Genomic DNA, 21,948 nt, shown 5'->3' with positions numbered 1-21,948 from the left:
CGAACTACAGCGCTGGTCGCGAGGCGTTTTCAGCTGGGGGATCTGGGGGAGAAGGAGCTCGCCTGCACTCCTGATGTTCCTTGCGCCTCAGAAACCGAGGACGCCTCTTGGTGTGAGTAAGGATCAAAACAGCAGCAGGAGCTCCCCCGGCCTGCTGGCACGGCAGGGCTCGCAGACAGGAACCACGCAGTTCCCGAGGGAAGTCCGAAGGCGCCTGCCTGCTTCTGCCTCTCCGTGCCGTCGCGGTCAGCAGCCTCGCCCCATCACCTTCTGCTTTAGCAGCTGGAGGTTGTGCCGAGAGCCCAGGTGCCTGGAGGGGGGTTCCCGTAGCAGGGGGCTGGCTTTGCAGAATTTGTACGCATTGGCCGCGCGGTGCTGAGCGCTGGAGTCCTCCTGGTGTGGGTGCCCTGACCCTGCCGGCTCACACCTCGCAGTGAAACCAGCCCGTGCCGTGGGTGGTAAACGCGGCTGTGCCACGGCGGTGCCTGGGGGGGGTAGCCTTGGGCATCGTGAGGTTGTACACGTCTCTCTGCCCCGGTGCACCTCACCATAAAGATACCCACGTAGTGGTTTGGGGCTGCGTCTGTCTCCACCTGCTCCACTGTGCCTCCGCAGCTGCCACGGAGGGTTGGCGGTGGCAGCGTTGTTCCGTCTGTGCTCAAGCACTGCTGGCTGGAGGTCGCTGGAGCAGGGACAGGCCCCGGGAAAGGGTCAGCATTTCTCCCGGCGAATCACGGATCTGTTTCACCCCAACAGGTACTGTACACCCCGTTTCAGATGGAGCCGCGGTCTCCTCTCCTTTGGACCCACACATCTTCACTTGGGTTTGGTGGGGGGAAGAATTATTGCATTGTCTGCAGTCAGGGGCTGGATTTTTAGGGTTTTTGTTTGTTTCTTTTTGGCCTTGTTCATCTCTTGGCCCTTCAGTCCAGGATGATTACAGCACTGGCATAAAATGGCCGCTGCCTGTACAGGACAAAGGCTGGATTTTCAAAAATCACGAATACCGTCCGGTTTTGTAGACCTGACTCTGACACTTCTCAGGTTGAGGTTTTGGGGGCTTTTCCTGGTGCAGAGCAGCAGCAGTGGGCTCTTTCTGTTCTTCCCTTTAGTGGGTGCCGGGGCTGTCTTTGTCCAAGCTGTGCCCTGGCGTCCCCTAGCAGAGGCTAGCTGCCCCCGGACAAGAGCTGCTGTCAGAATACTTTAAAGTCGGTCAGGCTGGCTCCTGCTTCGTGAGGTTTATCAGCAAAGATTTTCAGTGCCTCCAGTGGGAGGCTATTTTTGTTCTATCCAGGGGCTACCTTCTGCTGTGAGGTCTTTATAATGTATTTTTGTGTGTGTGTGTGTGTGTGTGTTTGTTTTTTTAAATAAAAAAAGAGAAACTTGCCTGTTTAAGGACAACCTTAAACATCTTCATCTTTTGCAGCCTGAAAAATAAGGTAGTCTTTTATCCAAGGTAAACATTTTTGGCATTTCTGTGACACTTCCAAAAAAATTTTTTGTGATTTTCCTGTATAAAACGGACACTGCTATAGACGGGAGAATGTGCTGAGCTTTCTCCCTTGAGCAGGGATGACAGCGAGCGAGGCACCCAACGTTTCGTCTCCCCGCTTTGATCTGTGCCTTGACTGTTGCATAAAAGCCACGTTGTGTTTCGTTGCACCGAATAATCAAAACTGGATGACATCTCAAGAGAGCAGCTGGTCCATTTTCCTGCCCTTTGGCGAGATCAGTCGTACCTGTGTTGTTCCTGACAGATGCTGGCCTGTGGTCTTTTTAAAGAGCTCTGCAGCCTCTCCAGGCAGCCTGTTTCCCTGTTTGACAACCCTCGCCAGCAGAAGGCTGTTTTCCCCCCAACCTTGTGTTTAACCTGATTCATCTTTGCTGCAGTTTAAGCCTGTCACTGCTTGCGCTGCCCAATTTGAAGACAAAGAACAAATCACTCCTTTCTGTGGCAATGTGAAGCATTTGAGGACTATTCTTGTACCTCTTTCATGTTAAATAACAGCTATTTGTTAAATTTTCCTTTCTTTGTAGTAGATTTAGATCTTCTATGTAAATCTTAATTTGCTACTCTTCTCAAAACTATTCTGCAATTGAAGATCCAAGTCATTAACCAATTCACAAACAGTTTAAGCCATTTGCTCGGCGTTTTATTTAAATACTTTAATGGAAGCCTTCTCTGCCAGCCAAATTGCCTATTTGTGCGTCGCTGTCTCTGACTGACTTCATGGCCTTATGCTAGCCTGGGAGCCAAGTACCCGCAAGGTTTTCTGCTGCTCAATAACCGCGGTTCTTTCCAGGAGGAAGATCAGGTGCCTGGCGTGATGTGTGGCTTGGGGCAGTTTTGCATTGGTCCTGTGGGGCGGTGTTTTAGGAACATGAAGGTTGCATGGTCAGATGGAAAGGAGCCCTAAGAGAGGCTTGCTGATCATGGAGTCTCAGGGCTCTGTAAGCACCCAATACGTGGATATCGATGCGTTAGGAGTTTGGAAATGAACACGTGTGCAGACAACTGGAAGGTCGTGAAGTGTCCCTTGGTGTTAGGACCTTCCTGCAGGGCTGCGTTTGAACTTGGAGGTCAGCTGCTGCTGTGCTGTGATTTGGATGTCCTTGATTTGTAGGTTTTTGGCTGTAAGGGAGAATCGAGGAAACTTGCGCTTTAGCAGGGCATACGAGGAGGGCAGAAAGCAGTTTGTGTTCCCTTTCAGTAACTCTGTCTGGATTTCTCTGTTGTAGGTGAGTGTTTTAACCACCTTGGAGCGGCGATTCAACCTGCAGAGTGCTGATGTGGGCGTCATTGCCAGCAGCTTCGAGATCGGCAACCTGGCCCTCATCCTTTTCGTGAGCTACTTCGGAGCCCGAGGACACAGACCACGCTTGATAGGATGTGGAGGGATAGTCATGGCCTTGGGCGCCCTGCTTTCCGCATTGCCTGAATTTCTGACCCACCAGTATGAATACGAATCTGGGGAAATACGCTGGGGAGCCGAAGGGAGGGATGTGTGCGCTGCCAACGGGTCCACCAGCGATGAGGGACCAGACCCGGACCTTATCTGCAGGAATCGGACTGCTACCAACATGATGTACTTGCTGCTCATCGGAGCACAGGTCCTCCTGGGCATTGGTGCTACCCCCGTCCAGCCCCTGGGAGTTTCCTACATTGACGACCACGTGAGGCGGAAAGATTCCTCTCTGTACATAGGTGAGGCTCGCTGAACTGCTCGCCGAAAGTTTTCCTTGAGGGCAGGTGTGTCCCTTTTGTTGTATTTGTCGGCAGTGGAAGGGATGCCTTGGCGTTTCTTCTCTGTGCGCATCTGTGCCCGGGAAGGTAACGAAGCACTGGGCTGTACCGAAGTGGTTGGTAAGCAGCAGGGAAGCACACTGATACGTTCCTTTATTGTAGGAGTTGACAGCTGTGGTAATTATTAGTGGGTAATTAGAAAGACGATTACTCCTTTTATTGTGTGTACCCGTATTGCTTTAAATTCTGATATTGTTTGTTTACGGTTGAGTTTTAGCTGAAGAATTTCCAAGTAGCATATGTGGTGATAACTTTTTTGTCCCAAGACACCCCAGTTCCTTTTCCCTTCTGAAGCACGTGACTGCACCTGAGCAGTCCTTGCTGTGTAAGGAGACAGAGAAGAGATGCGTGTCATGGCACTACCACCATCACATTTCAGCGAGCAAGTGCCTGTTGTGGAGTAGGACCCCAGAAAATGTGATCCCTGTAACGAAACGGGATGCGGAAGCTGGTGATGTCTATTTTGAGATCTGGTGAGCCTAGAGTTGAGCTCATGATTCTGGTGATCATGTTGCAAAATTATTCCAGATGGCTAAGATATGAAATTTGGGTTCGGTTACCCGGTCAAACATCTCTACTATTTCAGGAAAGTTCTCATGGGTTTCAGCAGCAGTACCCTCTGTGACAGTTTTAAAGAGGATGCTGTGGGTGAAGCTGTTCTCTGGGGGAAAAAAAACTTCCCTGGCTTGGCTCATTCTTCTTTCTTCAGGACTTGTCACCAGGTAAATGGCTCCAGTGCGTTAAATCACAATAGAGGTGAAGTCTGTGCTGCTGTTAATGTGTTCTTCTGCAGTAGTTAGTAGAGTTTTTAGTAACAAAAACTGCGCGCACTCGTGCCTTCATCCCTCACTTGGCTTTTAAACATCAGCCAAGCAGACGGTACCATTGGTAGCTGTTCTTTTTTCTAAGACTCATCAAGCTCCCAGCCATAACTGAACACAGCTATGGGATGGCCAAAGCCGAGCAGTCCCACTGACTTTCTAATGGCCTTAAATGTCTTGGGATAGCACAGAGGCCTGTTAAAACCACTAACTATATAGCATGGTGTAGCATTCCTGGATGTATTTCTACCTGGCTTAGATGTTCTTATACATATTCAAAGTGTGTTTGTGTTTTCCTGTAACTGGCCATAAAATCCTGGTACTTCTGTTATTGGTTGTTACTAACCTTCACTTTGTTCTGTAAGCGCTTGTTCTGTTAGTGCTAGGGATCCTCTGGATCGAGCAGGGTGATATATAAAACGCAAGGTACGGTACAACCCAAAGGTGAATAATGAGACTAAATTCACTGGGGCAACTTTGCCAACACCATAAATGATGAGTTGGAATTAAGAGCGATTCTAAGATTATCTATTATAAATAACTATATGGAGGAGCAGCAACTTCTTTCAGGCTGTTCCACGGGCGTTTTTGAAGCAATGCTTCATGTCTGAGAACAGGATTAAGGAGGGTGCGTAAGAGGAAGATTAGGAAGAGTGATTCTTTTTGTTCCTTAGATACATTCATCTTGTATGCTAAAATATCTTCTTTAAAGTTGGCAGCTCAACTGTAGCTGGGAAAATACAGCCAGAAAAAAATGATTTCTGCTTCCTATGTGCAGTTTCATGATTTTTCCTTCAGATACGCGCTTCTAACCATGTAGCGTTCCTTTCTACAGGTAGAATGTATCATAATCATAAAATCATGATCTGGACTTCTATATATAAATTGTGGGTTGCAGAAGAGTGCATGTGTATGCACACTCAGCCAGTCATCTGATTGAATGAAGTTTAATATTAGTCCTGTCCCGAGCTATCCATCACAAGTAGGTTTTTGGCTAGGGGATGATTAATTCTTACATCAAACTGCAATCAATTTGGTTAGTGAAAATAAAAGCTAGCAGGAAAAAATGGATAGGAAAAAATGTGCTCTGTGAATGAATATAAATGGAGAGGGTGCTGGTGGAAATACGTGTCTCCTCAGGTTTGTGAGTGCTTGAGAGGTGGTCCAGTTCCGTAGTTTAAGATGCCGTTTGAGAATTATGTGCTTGGATTTGTGTTTAACTGATTATTTTTGTCGATGTCGTCAATGCAATTTTCAGTGGCCTTAGCAGAAAGCTGGCTGAGCAGCTTACCCGCGTCGTTCTCCTGTTTCACAGAGGAAATAACTGCAGAGTGTGTACTGTCACTGGGCTATGTTTATAGCAGTTTTCTTTCTCATAATAGCACGCTCACTCAGTAGGGGCTACTCTGTGTGTGACCGGATGAAACGTTTTTGGGTAAGTTCCCTCAGTTTAAATTAGGAGCAAATCTGGCATAGGCTGTTCCCTCAGGATAGAAACTAATTAATAACAGTGGTAATAGTCTGGCCAAGCTCTCCATCTTGGCTGGGAAGAAATGATCAGATTGACCAGACCGCGCTGCCTTCAGTATATTGCTGCTGTCAGGTATGGATGGGCTGCGTTTGGGCTCCGTTGTAGCTGGGGGGAAGAAATAGTCTCTTACCTGACAGCTTAGTGCCAGTAATTGTTCACCTGCAATAAAATTCCTCTTTTGTCCCAAGGCAGTGAATTAGACGGAACTAAACCCATGTGCTGCATTTTTTCCTTCCCTCCAAGTTGTGCAAGAGTTCAGTGGAGTAACTTCAGATAATCTCATACCACCTTCCGTGCAGGGAAGTGACAATACAGGAAGACTGCTCTGTGTAACAAAAAAAAAAAAAAAAAAAAAATGAAACCACAACATTTTTGTATTAATATAAATGTGTCTATGAAGAAGAATGCAGATGTGTTACTACACGGGATTTAAAGTGGAACCTTACTTTCCAATAGTAATGAAAGCCAGTAGCATCAGTGAAACAGAATACATTTATGGCCCTGAAGTCTGTGAAATCCTGCACACTGTGGCTTCTCTGCGATGACATGCACACGGGAGATGGGCAGTGCCCCTCTGCTGTGCACCCCTTGAAGGCAGAGGCTGTTCAGGCTTGTGCTCTTCTTCCAAGGAGGTGGGGATTGATGGAGTTTCATAATTAGAGAGATAGGGTGAACTAGTACGGGAAGGTATCTCTGTGGCACGGGCTGCTGACATGTAGCTTCATGTTTCTGGAGCTAACAGCAGTTACGGGAGGTTTTTTGATGCCTGCTAACAAACTCAAACAGATCCTGTTGCTGTAGTAACCAGCCCTAGGAAAAGGGCTGTGCTGTGGAAACTCAGGGCAAATCAAATCAGAAAGATACATGCACACGAGCACGCGCCAAGGGATGTCCAACAGAAAACACATTTGTGCTGTAACAGAGTTTGGAAGGTAGCAGGACCACGTCTGCTCCTGCTAATGATGGGAAATACGTTCCCTTCCATTTCAGCAACAAAGAGCGTGATCAGCCAAGAGCAAAGGTCATGAAGTTGGCAATAACATCGAAAAAAATGAGAAAATGTAGGACTTTTCTTTCTTAGCTGTTTGAAGTTGGGGAAGTCTTCTGTTGTGGTGCTTTTCTCTCCTTGTCTGCTGTCGGATTTAAGATCTCGACTCCAATTCAAAGATTCCCAGTTGAGCAGGATAGTGCTACCTGCATTTACTGGCATTTGGCATAAGCAGCCCCTCCGAGGGGAGGAGTTCCTTGCTCCTGCAGACTGCAGGACTCGTTGCTGCAGTTATACTAATATTAAAATCCCCTCAGTTTGTGGCATTGTTGGCTTTAAAGGGGGAAAAGCATTTTGAGGACTCCTTACTACACAGTTCCTTTTTCTACCCGCTAATGACTCACTTGACATTTCCCTCCTCAGTGCCTCTTCTGCTAGCTCTTGCGAAGTTCTGTGGAAATCGATGAGGACTTTGTCACTGGGAGGGGGATCAGAGGCATCGCGGAGCTGATCCAGGGGAAAAACGACAGCGGCTGTATGGATTTGCTGCCTCCCGGATGAGCAAGAGCTTGCAAGTGGTTTCTGGTCACTGGAGTGCCCACGCTGGTGTCAGCAGCGGTTTGCGTGTTCAGGTAGAGCCAGGGCAGGGACGTGGCAGGTGAATGTTGTTGGCAGTCTCCTTATGCTCCTTCTGGGCTTCCTGCAGCATTTACCGTTTGCTGCTGAAGCTGTTGCGCCTCGTCTAGAACACGGTTCCCTGCAAAGCACAACGGATAGCTTGGGGAGCCGCTGTTCGATCTGGGACAATTAAAGGCTGCATTATGGAGAGGAAGTCGCTGTTATTCTGTCTCCTGTTGATGGAGGAAATTGATATTGATGTTGGAGGGGGGCAGTGCCGGGCTGCGTGGCGCTTGGCTCGTTCAGGAGAATGCTGTGTTGGTCTTTAATGTGCCAGGGACTTTCATCAGGTTCTCCCAGGCTGTCCCGGTGCTTAATTTCATGTCCATGTGCCCCACGCAGAGGACTGAAGTCTTGGTAACCCGCAGAAATGGCTCTAAGAGGAAGACTGACTCGAGGGAAGTCCCAGAAAGGGCAAGTCTGAGCCAGAGTGAGTGACGAGGAGCGATGAGTGCTCCTCTGTCGGCAGCACAAGGGTGAGTGCCTGACCTCGGTGTGCTCGGGGGAATACAGCTGGTCTTGGTCTGCTTCGTGGCGGGGTGGAGGAACAGAGAAATAGAGAACTCGGCTCTGCTGGATGCGTCCCTTTAGCTGCTTTCTTCCGCCTCATCTTCCAGGCTTCTGTCGGGCCTGTACTGTGTGTATTTGGGTTTATTTTAGGGCTGTTCCCACTGCTGACCCCGGTGTAAGAGGCAAACTCAACAGGATGGTGTTCTGGGCCCAGTTCTGCCCAGATGGGACTTAGCAGCCCCAGGAAAGGGGACAGTGCCCAGTGCTGTCGCTGCTGCCTCTGACCTTTGCAGGGGTTATTTTGCATCAGACGTGTGGAAGCGCTTTTGGTTTTGCCACCGCAGTTGCAGAGCAATGCTCGCTCTCGCTTCTGGTGCCTTTCTGGCTTGCTGTAAGCATCAACTCGAGATTTGCCGCAGAGGAAGACAAATGTGCCCTAGTTGGAATCTCGCTGTCTCCGGGGATAAATTTGTCCATTTGAAAAATCACTTATGGTAGCTTACGTCAGTCAAAATGACAGCAACCATTGTGTTTTGGAGAAGCAGGAGCGTTTTCGCTACTGACAAGAATTAAATCTGAGCGTATCTATAGCAGTGAGTTAATAGCAAGTTATCAGCGTAAGATGCTGAAATCATCAGAGTTTGAGTCAACATTTTGCGTGTGCCAATACAAAGAAGTAGTACTCAGATTTCTATTAGGAAGCACGTGTTGGCAAGCTAAGCAGTTGCTGTGAACCTTGAAACCATTCATCTTCTGTGTATCTGGTGTTACGTATGGTAGGGTTCATCAATAAATACCTACAGGGAAAAAAAAAGAACAAAAGGGGGCTTCCGATTTTAAAAGCAAATATAAAAATATGGTCCATGACATTAAAGAGAAAGCCATAAAAAGCAGAGAGCAGAAACTTTAACCATCTACAGGGCAACCTCCCCATTGTCTGATGTCCTTGTGTGCAAGTTAGCCCATTTGGAGGAGTGTAGAATGAGCAGTCAGTGACGGCACCTTTCATGATAGAAAAATAATGAATAAGTGTCTCCCATTTATTCTGAAGCCTAAGAATTCTGTTTCCTGGGGGACACAGCGTGTAATGCTGGGAAACACGAGTATTTTGGAGCTGAAAGCAGATTGTGCAGATGATCGGGCTTTCATGCTGGAAGCATGTTCTGTTCTGCACGTAGCTTGGTTTCTGCAGCGTGAGAGGTGCTATTTAAAGCTGGTGAGGACCCTGGTTCCCCGCAGAAATGTGTTGAGATGGGCATTGTTTTGTCCCTTCCCAGTTCTTTAGAATATTTTCTCATCCTCAGATTCCCTCTCCCCATTACCCCTGGGTGCTGCTTTCCTGAGCTCACCTCGTTAAAGCTCAGCAAGCCTTGTGCTTTCCTTAGCCCTTTTCCTTTCGGAGCACACTTCTCCCATGTCTTTCATAGGGGATTTCAGCTGACATTTCCTGCTTGTTGTATACCTTCTGCATGCCCGTCAAGTACCTGCAGGTTTGGTGAGGTGGTCCACCTCCACGTGGGCACGTTTGCTTGCAGTGTGAGCTCTTGTTCCAGAGAATTGTTTTTCTCCTCGCTGGGGTGTGCAGTTCTATAGGTACGAAGTATTTTTAGCCTACAGATTTGACAGAATTTTGTGATCGTTTTGTTCGGTAAGTGCATCCTCCTACAGATGATTTGGGGAGCCATTCCTTTCTGCCACAGTCTCCAAAGGGCTGAGAAAGACAAGGTATTAACGCAGCACTGAAAGGAGAGTTGTTGCCAACGTGAGTGCTGTGATGCCTGTTCATTAGCGAGAGGTGTCTTTGCATCAAATTCACTTGTTGTCTTCCCTGTGGACTAACTCCAATCAGTTTAAATTGCACGGCTTCATGTGGATATACCGCTATTAACTGTGCTGGCCTAGCCCACTGATCCACTGATAACCTGCAGCCTCTTATAATAAATTATCCCCCTTTGGGGAGAGACCTCTGTCCTCATTTGCTGTTTGTCAGCAGGGCTGGCTTGGTTACACATGGCCCCTTTTGCAGTGATAATATCCTGGAAAATTAAATGGAAACCTAAACAAGTGTGTAGGGTGTCTTAGAGCAGTAACAATAATCAATTAACAGGAATAACCTTCCCCACTGCAGGCAGGAAGGCTGTTCAGAAAGGCGGTGTTTATTCAATTCAATGTCTATATGCACAAAGTCATAACTGCTATGGGCTCCGTTATTTTACAGCAAGTGCTCCAGTTACCTTAACCTTCTGTTAATAGCTTTTTTTTTTTTTTTTTTTGGTTAAGAGTTGAGTAAATAAAGCTTGGGTCCAACACAAATGAATTTGTGAGACCGTATTGAGGATGGGAGCTGTTCCCCTGTTACTCTGCGCTCTGTCTGCTTCACAGCTGACTTTTGACTTGAGGGATTTGCTGATTTCAATGTCTTTTAAAAATAATTTAATTTTTGAACATGTTGGTTTCTCTGTCATGTATTTAAAACAGTTATCATCTGAGAGCCTCATGAGGTACATCATTTCTGTGGCAGCCTTTTTGAAGCAGTGCCCTGGGAGAGAGCTGTTTGTCATTTCAATGGCAGACATGCAGAGGACGGTACGTATTAGTTCTAAGTTCATAACATTAATTAAATAGATTGGAAGGTGCTGAGCTGACCATGTCAAGAACCGAAGGCCATATTGTACCTCCTTAATGGCACAAACATCAGCCAGAGCCAACATGTCATCCTGCGTGTTGCCATCAGAGGCTGCAGGTGCCGGCCAGCTTGTGTCTGCCTTGGCCCTTCTCCTGGGCACATGACGGATCTGCAACTCATTGCACAGAAGATGCTTCAAGATGTGAAACCTATAGGAGGGATGCCTTACAGCTGTGGGACAAGGCACAGAATTTGCCCCTTTGCCAGCATGAACCAGGGCCCTGGTCTCAAAGCAGTGGTGATTACTTGTTGCCTGATACTGAGGCTTGTATTGTCCTGTTCTCTTACCAAAACAATTTGGTATGGAGGGTATTTTAGGATTTGTCAGAAGTGATTATCCTACTCATCCTCACCCAAGTGAGCAAAAGACAGCTTCCATGAATTTTATTTTGCTGTACCGCGGTAACCTTGCAATAAAAGAAGGTCAGTGAACTGAATGGCAGGGGGACTAGTGTTAAAAGATAATCACTGCCTTAAAGTTGCAAGCAGATACTGCTGTCCTTTGTATCCGGACACGCACATGTACTGCCTGGTGTCAGCAGGGCTTAACAAAACGTACCCTGCTGCACAGAGGGGCAGGCAGGGGCTCGGGGCAGCTTGCTCAGCACTGTTACTGCTGCTCTCGGTCACGCTGGGTGATGTCTGCTGCCTTGTGAGCCTCAGGGAAAGCTTGCCTGCATGGCTGCATGCCTACGGCTAGCTATTGTGTGGTTATTTGCAGGATAAGGTGCTTCACGGAAGTGTGTAAGTAAACTCAAAACTTTCACAGAAGCTCAATTTGCTTGTGAGCTCATGAGCCTGCCCATGACCCATGTCGCTTGTCACTTTCCATAGGCTTTTTTCACATGCTCCGAGAGCCACTGTGTCATTTTTGTTTGCTGAACCATTTTTCTTTTTTCCCTTTGAAGGGGAGAGGTTGCTGCAGGTCGGCTGGAGCTGGGCGCCTGGCCTACCGGCGTTCACACCCTTTGCATGCCAGATAGCGCTTATCTGGGTAACCTAAGTGTTTGGTTTTGCTAAGTCTGGCAGTGCCACGGCGCGCACACACGTGTTGAGCAGTGATCTCTCCCCAGCGCAGCAGCTAAATGCAGCAGAGCTGCTGGGGGAGCAGGGCTGGAAGGAGCCTTTCCCTGGGGCTGGGAGGGACAGCGGGGAGGGAAGGCCAGACCTGGGATGAGACTGCCCAAGGCTGTGTGCGTTAGCTGGCACGAGACATCCGAAAGGCGCCTGAGCAACGTGTCAGGCTCCGTATGCGAACCTGTCTAATTAGAAATTAATGGTGTTAACAGCAGAGGAACAGCTGTGACATGAATCAAAGGCGTGAGGCAGCTCAATAGTGCGTGTTTCTGGGGCAGAGCTGCTGTAGAGCCATCGGTGCGGTCCCATCAGCTACAGTCATCCAGTTACCCCGAATGGACTGACCCGGAAGAAAAATGATGAAATCAAATAGTGGGCATTGTATTAAATATATAAGTAATGTTCGAAATGCTTTGTGGTGGTGTTATAAGCCAGTCAGAAGAGCTTGTTGAAGGGGAGTCCGTCCCTGGGGTAGGGTGCAGGCTCAGGGAAGTCAGGCAAGGCCGTGTACGCAGGGGTCGGTGACGAACTAAACCCTCCCACCTGGCAGGTTTGTCACCAGGGGCCTGGTGCTGGGATTTAACCTACCGACGATCCGACTCCTGATTTTGGAACCCTGTTTGCCGTGCTGGCAGGAAGGCCGCCTCTAAGCTCCTGCCAAGGTGTTTGCCCACTGACTGACTTGTCACTTCACAGCCGTCAGATCAGCCGCATCTTCCCTTCCCCACCAGCTCTGCTGTCACGAAACGCTGAGTAAAGGACCTAGGCTGAGCCTGGGAAAGGTGGAGTCGGCCATTAGCTGCACCCCAGAAGCTCCGGCAGGGAATGGTGCAGCACAGGTGTAAAATGATGTTCCTCTGTCACCTACACGGTTTGGTTCACCCTGGGAGTACGCTCAAGGCTTTTTTGATCTTTTTTTTTTTTTTCCATGGAGGAAAATCTCTGTCTTTGCCTTAGAGATTGAAGTTTGGTCCCTGAATTTCTCCTTTGAATTTTGCTGTTTTGAAAGCACTTGGAAACTTTTGGCAGATTTCTTTTTGCCAAGGTGCAGCCATTTCGTTAACTGGGCTGCTAATGAGGTGTTTGGCTCCTCCTTAGAGGAAGCCTGCCCTCACTAAGTCCCCTTTTGATTGCAGTAATAGCGATTTTGTCCGGAGGAGGCTATCCAAATGTGGCCCTTTATTAATTAATACCTGAGGATTTCAGTGGTTTCTCGGATGGGTGTTAACAGCAGGTCACTGACTAATACCTCAGAGCACTTCTCTGCACCTAGGCAAGACTGATTCTTACAAGGTGCAGAACCCGACCAAAGGCAACAGATCGAAGCAACAGGGGAAATCCAAGAGTTTAAACAGGTAGGAAAGCAAGACGCACTGTGCAGTTCTTTCCTTCCTGTCTGTCTCTGCTTGCGTTTTCCCTGCAGTTTGCTTTACATTGCTGTCTTCAGTGTTAGACGAAACATTCCTGCTGCAACCGCTTGTATGAGACAGCGATGTTGCTTATTAGAGTTGAAAAGAAATAATATTAGGAAGGGGAAAAAAAAAAAAGACAACTGGGACAACTTTCCTGCGTTAGTCATTGCTGCAGAGACCAATTACCCCTGTGATGAAAGACCACCTGTATCTTGTTAGCCATCAGCTAACAACATATGGATGTCTTAATTCAATCATCAAAAGGATAATGCTTGTTAGAGAGAGCTTCCCCTCTGTACCCTTACAAGCTGCGCGCTGGGGGGGCCTCATAGGGGCGGTGGCTTGTGGGGAGCGAGCTGCAAACATCCCCGGCCGTGCTGCGGAGGAGACACGAGCATCGTTTGGTGCTCTGGTCCTCGGCTGTGGGTCGTCTCTTATTTGGGGCCGTTGATGGCTTTGTCCTCTAGATGAAGTTTCTCGTTCATAACAGGATGTAATGTGGTGAGGTTCGGGGGGGGCTCTATTTTCCCCCCATGTGTTTGATACACAAGTGTACATCCCTGCCGGGCAAAGATGTTTTACTGTGCTGTTCTGTGGCAACGCGTGCCTTTGTTTCTGCTCCGTAAATCTTGCTGTTCTGGGACTTGTTTTGTCGTGGACAAGCATGCTGCTTTGTCTGAGGGGCAGCACTGCAGGAGACTGAACCATTTGCAGTGGCCTTCAATAAGGTGAGAAGGGGTTCCCACAGGTAATGGGGTAAGAGGTTTGTGGGGAGACATACACCTCCTATTTGATCAGCGGAGGCAGCTGGAAATTGCACGTTAGTGCTTGGTGGGCGTTGTTCTGACCAGGATCGCTACTCGTATGGAAGGATTTGCTTTTTGTTTCCCCACTGTCACCTGAGCTGGTGAAATATATTTGTCTCTCCAGCCCCTGCTTCCCTTCCTGCGTTGGTGGGAGTTACGTACCAAATGGAAGTGCAGCCTGTCCTGTAACTGGATACAGCATCTCGTTAGGTGCCTAGCATCCCGGAGGGATTTGATTTATAAGCAGCAGTAAAACCCAAACGAAGCATAGGTTAAACAAATACTCTTCCTTCAGCAATGTCTCCCGGGTTATAAAGCGAGTTAGTGGGAGGGTGAGAATGGGCTCGGGGAATTCTGACTCCAGCGCCCTGCTCTTGCTCTGACACCTGAAACGTTTTGCTGCATTCCTGCAGCGCATTGCAGCTCCTGTGCCCTTCCTCCTCGGTGTCAGAGGGGTTAACGGGTCTGGCTCCTTGTCTGTTAGCACCATCCTGCCCCACCTCGGCAAACTATTTTTAATTTGTCTCCAAGAGCTGGGTGGTTAAACGAAGAGCAAGGCTGCCTTTGCAGAGAGGCCAACGGGGAGCGAGAAGTGGGTTTAGGGCAGTCGTACTCCCCGCTGCTCTGTACCCCGCTTCCAGGAGCCCCCAGCACGGGGGATGCACCCTGGGTTTGTGCTGTTGCTTTTTAATGTCGCTTGTGCTTGTGGCCTGCGCATTTTTCTTCCAAGCCTGTTTCTTTTCTATGATGCCAGTTTTAACTGCCTGGATGCTCAGGATTTTGGCTTTGAGGCTGTGAAGGTGGTGAAGCGGGCGTGAAGCTGTTCTCCTGGCGTGAAGGTGTTTTGGAAGTGGCATCTGCCAGTCGAAAACCTTGCGGTGCCAGAGGTGGCCGTTGTGCCATCACCCTGGCCTTGCCCTCCTGCTGCCAGATCCCACCAGGGGTAGGAGTGCTCTGGAAAAATCCCTTGAAATGGTGAGAAGGTGCCTGGGGGGAGATGAGGCACAGGCTGGTGCAGCTGGCAAAGACTGGGGCAGGCCATCCCCTTAGGTGAAAAATGTAGCCTTAAATGGGTTTTGTTGATGCATAAAAGACCTGTGGAAGTGAAAATTTCAGATAAAGAAGGGGCGCGAGGATGAAGCCGTGCTGCTCTCCGATATTGATAAAATACTCCCGGGTGTAGCTCTGGGTTTGTCTCACACGCAGCACACCCCAAGCCCCAGTAATGCGGTGACTGCAGCAGCTTGAGCGAAGCTTTCTGAATAAATTAGCCTCGCTGTCCTGTGGTATTCCGAGTCTGAGTAAACAGATGAGACTTGCTCCGTGCCTTAAAATCAGCAAGTTTGGGCTTTATTAGCCCTGGAGGGGCAGTAAATTCCAGAAGTGAGCTGGAGGAGCAGGAGGAGGAGGTGGCAGGTGAGGAGGCGTAGCGCGAGATAAGGATGTGCTCGAGGATGTCCGTGCTGCTCGCTGAAGTCCAGGAAGGCAATTTGAAATTGAATCTATGATGCACTGGGGAGCTATTGCAGGTGGCTTAGGATGGGGTGAAGATTCGGGAAATCTGCACGAGCAAAGGCAAGAAAAAGGCAGTGTGAAAGGGGAATGGGGGAGAAGCGTGGTGGTGAGCAGCAGCATATTTAGATGGGGAGAGGTGTGTTGGAGCAAAGAGAGTTAACGTGGGAGCTGAGCCCGGATGGGAGAAACCACGGTATGTGCCATTTCCAGTAAGCGTACAGAACCCTGGGTCCTCATATCAAAAAGCACTTTAATTTATATTAAAATTCGGTCTCTTTGTTTTAACCGCTAACCATGGGAATTAGGTGTCTAAATAGAATCTGGGCTAAACGTTGCCTTTCTGGATCACAGTCCTGGGGCGATTCTCTAGGGCATTGCTGTGTGCCTCCTCCTAGGCCACGGGTTGCACGTGGCCTCTGTTTTCTTGCAAGGCAAGCTTGTTTTGCGAATAAGCAGCGTATTTGTTGGCGGGTGTGGGTGGTGTCAGGAGGGGAAGCGAGCCTGCTGGGGGCCTTGTTCCCAAAGAGATCCCAGTGTTTGCTGAAGATGCTAATTATTGCTTCCAGCCCATCGTTATTTGTCTCCTGCCTATAGCACGCTGATCAAAGGTGCTGATAACACTTGCGGTGGGTAAAAACCTTGTAAGGAGGAAAAAAAAAAGGATTCTTGAATTTCAGGAGTGTTGCTGTCTGCTGTTTTACTTTTTGGCTGGCATTTTTTGGAGGAATTTTTGAGACTGGAGGTGGCGAAGGAAGGAAATGCTTTGTTTTCAGTGTTGTTTTTTAATGCCCCATATGGCCGTTTTATTAACTGGAAAACCTCCAACTGTGAATGAGATGAAGTTATACAGCCCCAACCCGTTTCCATCCGTGTGGCTGGGAGTACTTGTGCCTCCGAACGTGAGCCGTACCTCTCCCATCTAGGGTTATGGTGAAAAACGAAAGCTGCGTGTGCCCTGTTTAGCTGACCCAGGGAAAACAGTGCTGCTTCTTATTCTGGGCATGCTGGCATTCTCAAACAAAATGCAAACTTTGAATAAATGACCCGTCAGCAGCTCACAGAAAAGCACCTCTGTTTGAGTTGAGGTTTGGGAACAACAGGTAGAGCAAAAACCCCAAGTTTGTTCTTCTGTAACAGTTTGCACCGAGCTTATCCAGCACGCCGTTGGATGTCTGTACATTCACATCCTTCCTTGCTTATGCAAGTGGGGTTTTCTACCCTACTGTGAAACAACGCACTGCAAACCAAACTGCGGGGCGTGATCTGCGCTTTGCATTATCCAGGCCCTTCCCGAGCATTTCTTTGCATTGTCTGCCAGATTTCTGTCCCGTCTCCCATGCTGAGGCAAAGAAATGACTTGCCCCGTGTAGCATGTCAGTTGGTAAATGAGACTGAGAATTTAGAAATAGCTTTTAGCAATCTTTCTATCATCTTCTGCATGAATGTATAGGCTTAAGTTACTACCTCAGTTTTCTGGTGAGGAGGCTTAGCTATGCAGCATTGGCCTCATCTGCCTTTACGTGGGTTATTTTCGATGTGTGCAATGGAGGCAAAAGAAGGGTAAGGACCCCTGTCTTTGTTATGAAAGTGTACCTTGGTTCTTCAGCAATATCCTGGTGACTTCTCTGAGAAGGATGCAATGGGGAGTGGGGCAGAACGGGCTTTGTTTAAGCGCACCCCTCTGGATGTAAGGTTTTGCTTCATTTCTGTGCTCAGAGCTGACAATGGGATTTAACGTTTAGGAGTGGAGCTTTCCTGTTTCACACCCCAGGAGTCGTGTGTCTGGGCATCTTCCTCGCAACCTTCAGTGCCCAGCCCAGCTGCTGCAGGGTAGAGCCCATGCTCGCGCTGTCACGAGTTACAGCTAACAGATGATTCGTTGTTTTTCCTGCTGGCACCTCTCCGGAGCAGTGTCAGGTAGCCCAGACCTGCTCTCTGCTTGCTAACGGTGATGTTCAGACCAAACCAGCTGGTAGAAGCTGCAGAATGGGTATGCAGAGCTTGCTGTGCTCGCTAGCAGTGACCCGGGGCTGTTGCTCCCTTTTCTGGGAGATGGCTCTGGCCGGGAGACAGCCTGCCACAGCCAGACGAATAAACGAGCTGGACTCCGATTACAGCAGGTGCTTGGAAAACCAGCGGCGTCCTCAGGGCAGCAGCGAGGGGCTGCTGCCAGCTGGGCCAGGAGCTCAGGGAACCTTTTGCTACCCCGAAGCCGCAGGAGCAGAGTCACGGCCGCGACCTGCTGTGTCACCCCCCCGTGCCACCCTCCTGGGGACAGCGAGCGCGCTTGGCAGGCATCGCCGGCGTGACGCTGCCGTGCTGCTGGAAGGTAGGGCAGCGCTCACGGAGCGGCCACGGACCGATTTTGCAAGGCTTGCACCTTCTGTTCTTCCTACCCTCCGGCCCTGGCTGTCTGCAGGAGGGTGCTGGGAGAGGAGAAGGGCCAGGAGTGCCCGTCGAGGCTTATTGCTCCGACCCAGTTAGATGCGTATTAGTCACAGCTTCCCTGTGTAGTACGAAGTGACCCCAGTTGCCTGAAGGCTTGTCTTTTCTGCTGGTCGCAGACATGATTTGGTAGGAGGCTGCCTGGCTCGTAACCCCGTTGCTGCTGCCAGGTACCCGCACTGCGCTGGGCCGTGTCGCCGCGTGGGAATCTGTATCCTTTGTCAGCCACTGCCGTTCGCAACTGTTGTGTTATGGCTGGAAAGAAGGGAGATTTGAAGGTGACGTTTAAATTGTCATCCAGTAGGCTCTTCTGTGCAGCAGGGCGGTGAGCTTCTTCCTGGAGTTTCCTCTCTTTTGGGGGAGGAGAGCCCGAGTCTAACCCCAAGGGCCTGCCCCGAGGATCAGCACAGCTGAGTCCTCTCCTCTGAGAGAGATTTTGTCCTGTAGCAACCATACAGAAAACGGCTTCGTATTATGGTTTAGCAAACTTGTGGTTCTTGCGTCTAGTTCTGCTCTCCCTTAAAGAGACTTTTGGGGTTTAATTAAAGTTGCAACCGAAGCTGAGGCCCCCAGGGCCCCGGTGTTCCCAGCGGCCCAGGGAGGTGCAGGCCGCTCTCCAGGAACTGCTCCGGCGCCTGAGGACGCCGACACCTGCCCGGCTCCGGCTTTGTTGGAGGGAGGTGGTCAGAGTTTCCCCCTCGCGCACGCTTCAGATGCAGATTGCACGGGATTACTGCTGGGTAACAGCCAAATCCCAGGCAGCAGAGGCTGTTTAATCACACTCCTGTCTCCGCTGGATTAACGTAATTAATGTAAGCCCTTTTGGATGGGCGAGCTGTTATTTGGCTAGCGCAGCTCTCCGTTTGTGCAGCGTTCTGCCTGCAGCCACGGTGCTCTGAAAACGATGACGAAGATCTAATCCCCCTTGCATACAACTGGACACCAAGTAAATCTCCATTTACAGACAACTGGTTTGCTGCTGCCTTCGGGGGGAGTTACAGGCTACTTAAAAAAAAAAAAAAAAAAAAAAGCCTAAGGTTAGGTCAGAATCATCATTTCTTAAATTACTTCAAGGGAAATTAAAATGGGATTTATTTTTTTTTAATGTCATCCCTCTAGGGAGCAAAGAAGGTTATTAATAAATTGAAGGTTCATCAGTACCTCATGGTTCTGGCCCAGTTCAGGGGTGATACAGAGATTAATGTGCAGCGGAGATATTGGTGACAGTGTCCTTGCACACCCAGTCACGTGGGGCAGGAGCTGCGCCTTTATCTTCTGCCCTTTGGGATATCTGGAATTGTGGAGAGGAGCAGAAACGTGGTTCCCAGGGCTGTGACATCCTACGGGCACTAAGTCAGAAGCTGAGTTCCTCCCTTCTGTTTTTTTGCATTTCTCATGCAGCTGGACGTGATCTAACGCCAAACGGGATACACGGGCTCCCTCTTCTCTTTACTGTTTCAGGGTTTTGTAGCTGCACATTGGACAGAGTTTAAAAATGGAAGAAAAAAACCTTGCAAAAATTAATTTAACAAGACTAAGTCAAATCAAACATTGATTTCTGAATAGTGGGTTGTCTTTAATATGTCTTTTGTACAGCAGAAGTACTGGCAACATTTCTTGACAAAAGCTATCTCCTGCTTTCATTTTTCCAAGTTTTAATTGTAACCTTTTATGTCGAACAAAATCGCAAATAGGATCATTTCACGAGGAGTAAAATCAACCTTCAGTTCTGGTGGCTTTTTTTTTTTTTTTTCCTCGATCTTGGCTGTACCCATCTGTGCAGAAGGCAGAGGCTTTCTGGAGCGTTCTCTGAAAAACAAATGCTTGTGTCCAAGCTTGAAAATTAGCATGAAAGTGACATTTAATATTTGGCCAACAGCTTAAAAAAAGCCTGTTATTTGCAGTGAGGTTAAAAGCAACCTCGCTCGGGCAGCTCTGTCCCCCGGGGTCGCCGCTGCCCCCGGTCCTCCCAGCCCAGCCGCTGCTGCCCGTGGGAACTGGCAGTGCTCCCGCGGGGAGCTGGGCAGCGTGTCCCAGGCTGCCCTCCTCCCGTCCCGCTGCCTCCACGGGCCCTTCCAGGGAGAAAAAACCCTATCCAGGGCGGCATAAGATGAAAACGTGATCTTGATCAACTCACAGGTAGTAGGCGGCTGTACGTTGCCGCTGGTTTGTAGTCTGTGCTGGTAACGTGCGCTCATCGCCCGCTCTGTGTTCGTTTTCCTCTCGTTTTTCACCCTGGAACCACATATTAGGGTTTTGGATGCTGTGCAAGTCCCAAATGCCCTGTGAGGGACCTCAGTTTGGGATGAGTAAGAGACCGGGAGCATCAGCGCAGCTGGAGGAGATCTCCGTGTGTAAGGACGGGCTGTCTGTTCAGTTGCGAGAAGCCCGGTGTTTGAGATTCACATGCAGCGCCATTTGCAACAGACTAAATATCTTGGCATGGCACGTTTTACACAACAGAAATGCTTCGGACTTTCCAGCCTTTGGTATCTGTAGCTCGCTTGAAAGAATTGCTGACGTCTGCCCGAATGCCAATATCTTCCCAGCCGTGTGAACCCGAAGACTGAAGCTGAGGCTAAATGCGAGCGGTATTTCCAGCACGGAGGGAGATCCTGGCTTTTAACCCCCTGGCTTTTTATTTATTTTCCTCCTGTGCTTGTTGTTTGAATTACAAAGCCAGCCTAATTCCAGGGCCTCTAAATGGCGTATGATTTCTGCGTGATGCTGGCAAATCTACTCGGGGCTGTTTCTACCAGCTGATGCCGTGAACTGAACAGGGGTAGGTCAGGAAAGCAGGGCACTGCTGCTCTTTCCTTGCTGTGCTCCCTTCACCCGTTGTGTAAAGCCAGGTCAGAGGCACCTCTGCGAGTTTCTTCACTGCTTTATTCTCAGGTCAGCCCTTCTGAATTTTTACACTTATTCCTGCTGCACCTCTTACTGGGGGCTGTATATGGGGGAATTCGGGCTCCTGACCTCTTGGGATTAAGTGGAAGCACAGCCTCAGCCCAGGTGATAGCTTTGGACTGCTCTGATGCCAGCCTTTTACGGAGCTGATCCTGGGACCATCTGTATGGCCTGGATCTGCCATAATGAGCTTGAATCGTATCTTCAGGGGTTTATTAAACGTTCTGCTGGTTGCCCTTTTATTTTCCTGCAGATCTGCAGCAGAGGTGCAGCTGTTGGGACCCAGCTCTGAACACTGGACGTAAGGTGGCAATGATGACTTCTCCAGGAGATGAGAGGGTGCTTACACCATGCACTGCTGTTTGTTCTGTTTCTTCCACTACTCTCACCCCTAGGCACAGTTTGCATCTTTGGGTTCTTTCTGATTACTAAAGTACCTTTTTACAGTGATTCACCTTATTAAGCTCCTAAGGGGTTGGAAGACTTCCTGGAAGTCTCCTGCAAACGCACGTTGCAAGTGACACAAATGGAAGAGCAGTGACTGATTTATTTGTAGGTATTAAGCATCATGTGCTAGAGCAGAAGTTTGGGATTTGGTGCTAACCGCGATGGAGCAGCTCACCCCAGAGCCCTTTGCATGCTCTGGAAGACAGGCTAGAAGAGCTTGGTGGGGTTTGGTCCCGGTGCTGTAGGTGTCATTCCTCCAGAGCTGCGCAAGGAATTGCTGCTGCCATTCCATCCCTTCCCACCCGTTTAGTTCAGTGTCAAAAGTAAGATCTCAGAAAAAGAAATTAATTTCCTCTTGGTCCAGCTATTAATGTTACATGCTTCAGGAGAGCTCTTTAAAGAGGACGACGACCTTCATCCATGTGGAATAAGTGCTGAATAATGGAGAACTTTCCTGTTTCCACAAAAAGGAAGTGGCTTTTCAAATGAACTGGAGATGTTTCAGACGTGAAGGAGGAAAACAAACTGCATTAGGAAACGGTGGGCAGGATTTGCATGGAGACAGAGCAGTGGCTTCCACGGTCTGGCAGGCGCTGCTGTTTGCTTGTGGACACGTGAAGCTGCACCTGCCTGACTCACCTGCTGTCACCAGAGGTACCTGGGGACCTGTGTACGTGTGGTCCCTTTGCAATGTGTTCAGCCTTTCTCCTTTGCAGCCCAGAGACCTGCTTGGGTTCTGTATAACCAACCACCAGCCCAGGTTTCTCTCTTTCCTTGAACTGATTCACATTATGTGCTTCTCTACGATGCATTTCAGCCAT

At 49.0% G+C, this 21,948-nt stretch overlaps 1 protein-coding gene across 1 annotated transcript in view; it reads left to right on the top strand.

The window, feature by feature from the left end:
- The window catches only part of SLCO3A1 (solute carrier organic anion transporter family member 3A1), a 134,837-nt gene that overhangs the window by 21,441 nt on the left and 91,448 nt on the right, over positions 1 to 21,948 (top strand). The window contains exon 2 of the mRNA XM_048071889.2: positions 2,740 to 3,205. Within this exon, the coding sequence (XP_047927846.1) occupies positions 2,740 to 3,205 (466 nt within the window). The remainder of the gene's footprint in view (positions 1 to 2,739; positions 3,206 to 21,948) is intronic.

This window comes from Anser cygnoides, chromosome 11 (assembly GCF_040182565.1).
Source record: "Anser cygnoides isolate HZ-2024a breed goose chromosome 11, Taihu_goose_T2T_genome, whole genome shotgun sequence".
Taxonomy (NCBI): domain Eukaryota; kingdom Metazoa; phylum Chordata; class Aves; order Anseriformes; family Anatidae; genus Anser; species Anser cygnoides.
The sequence above is the reverse complement of the archived record's forward strand: the minus strand, read 5'-3'. Positions and strand labels throughout refer to the sequence as shown.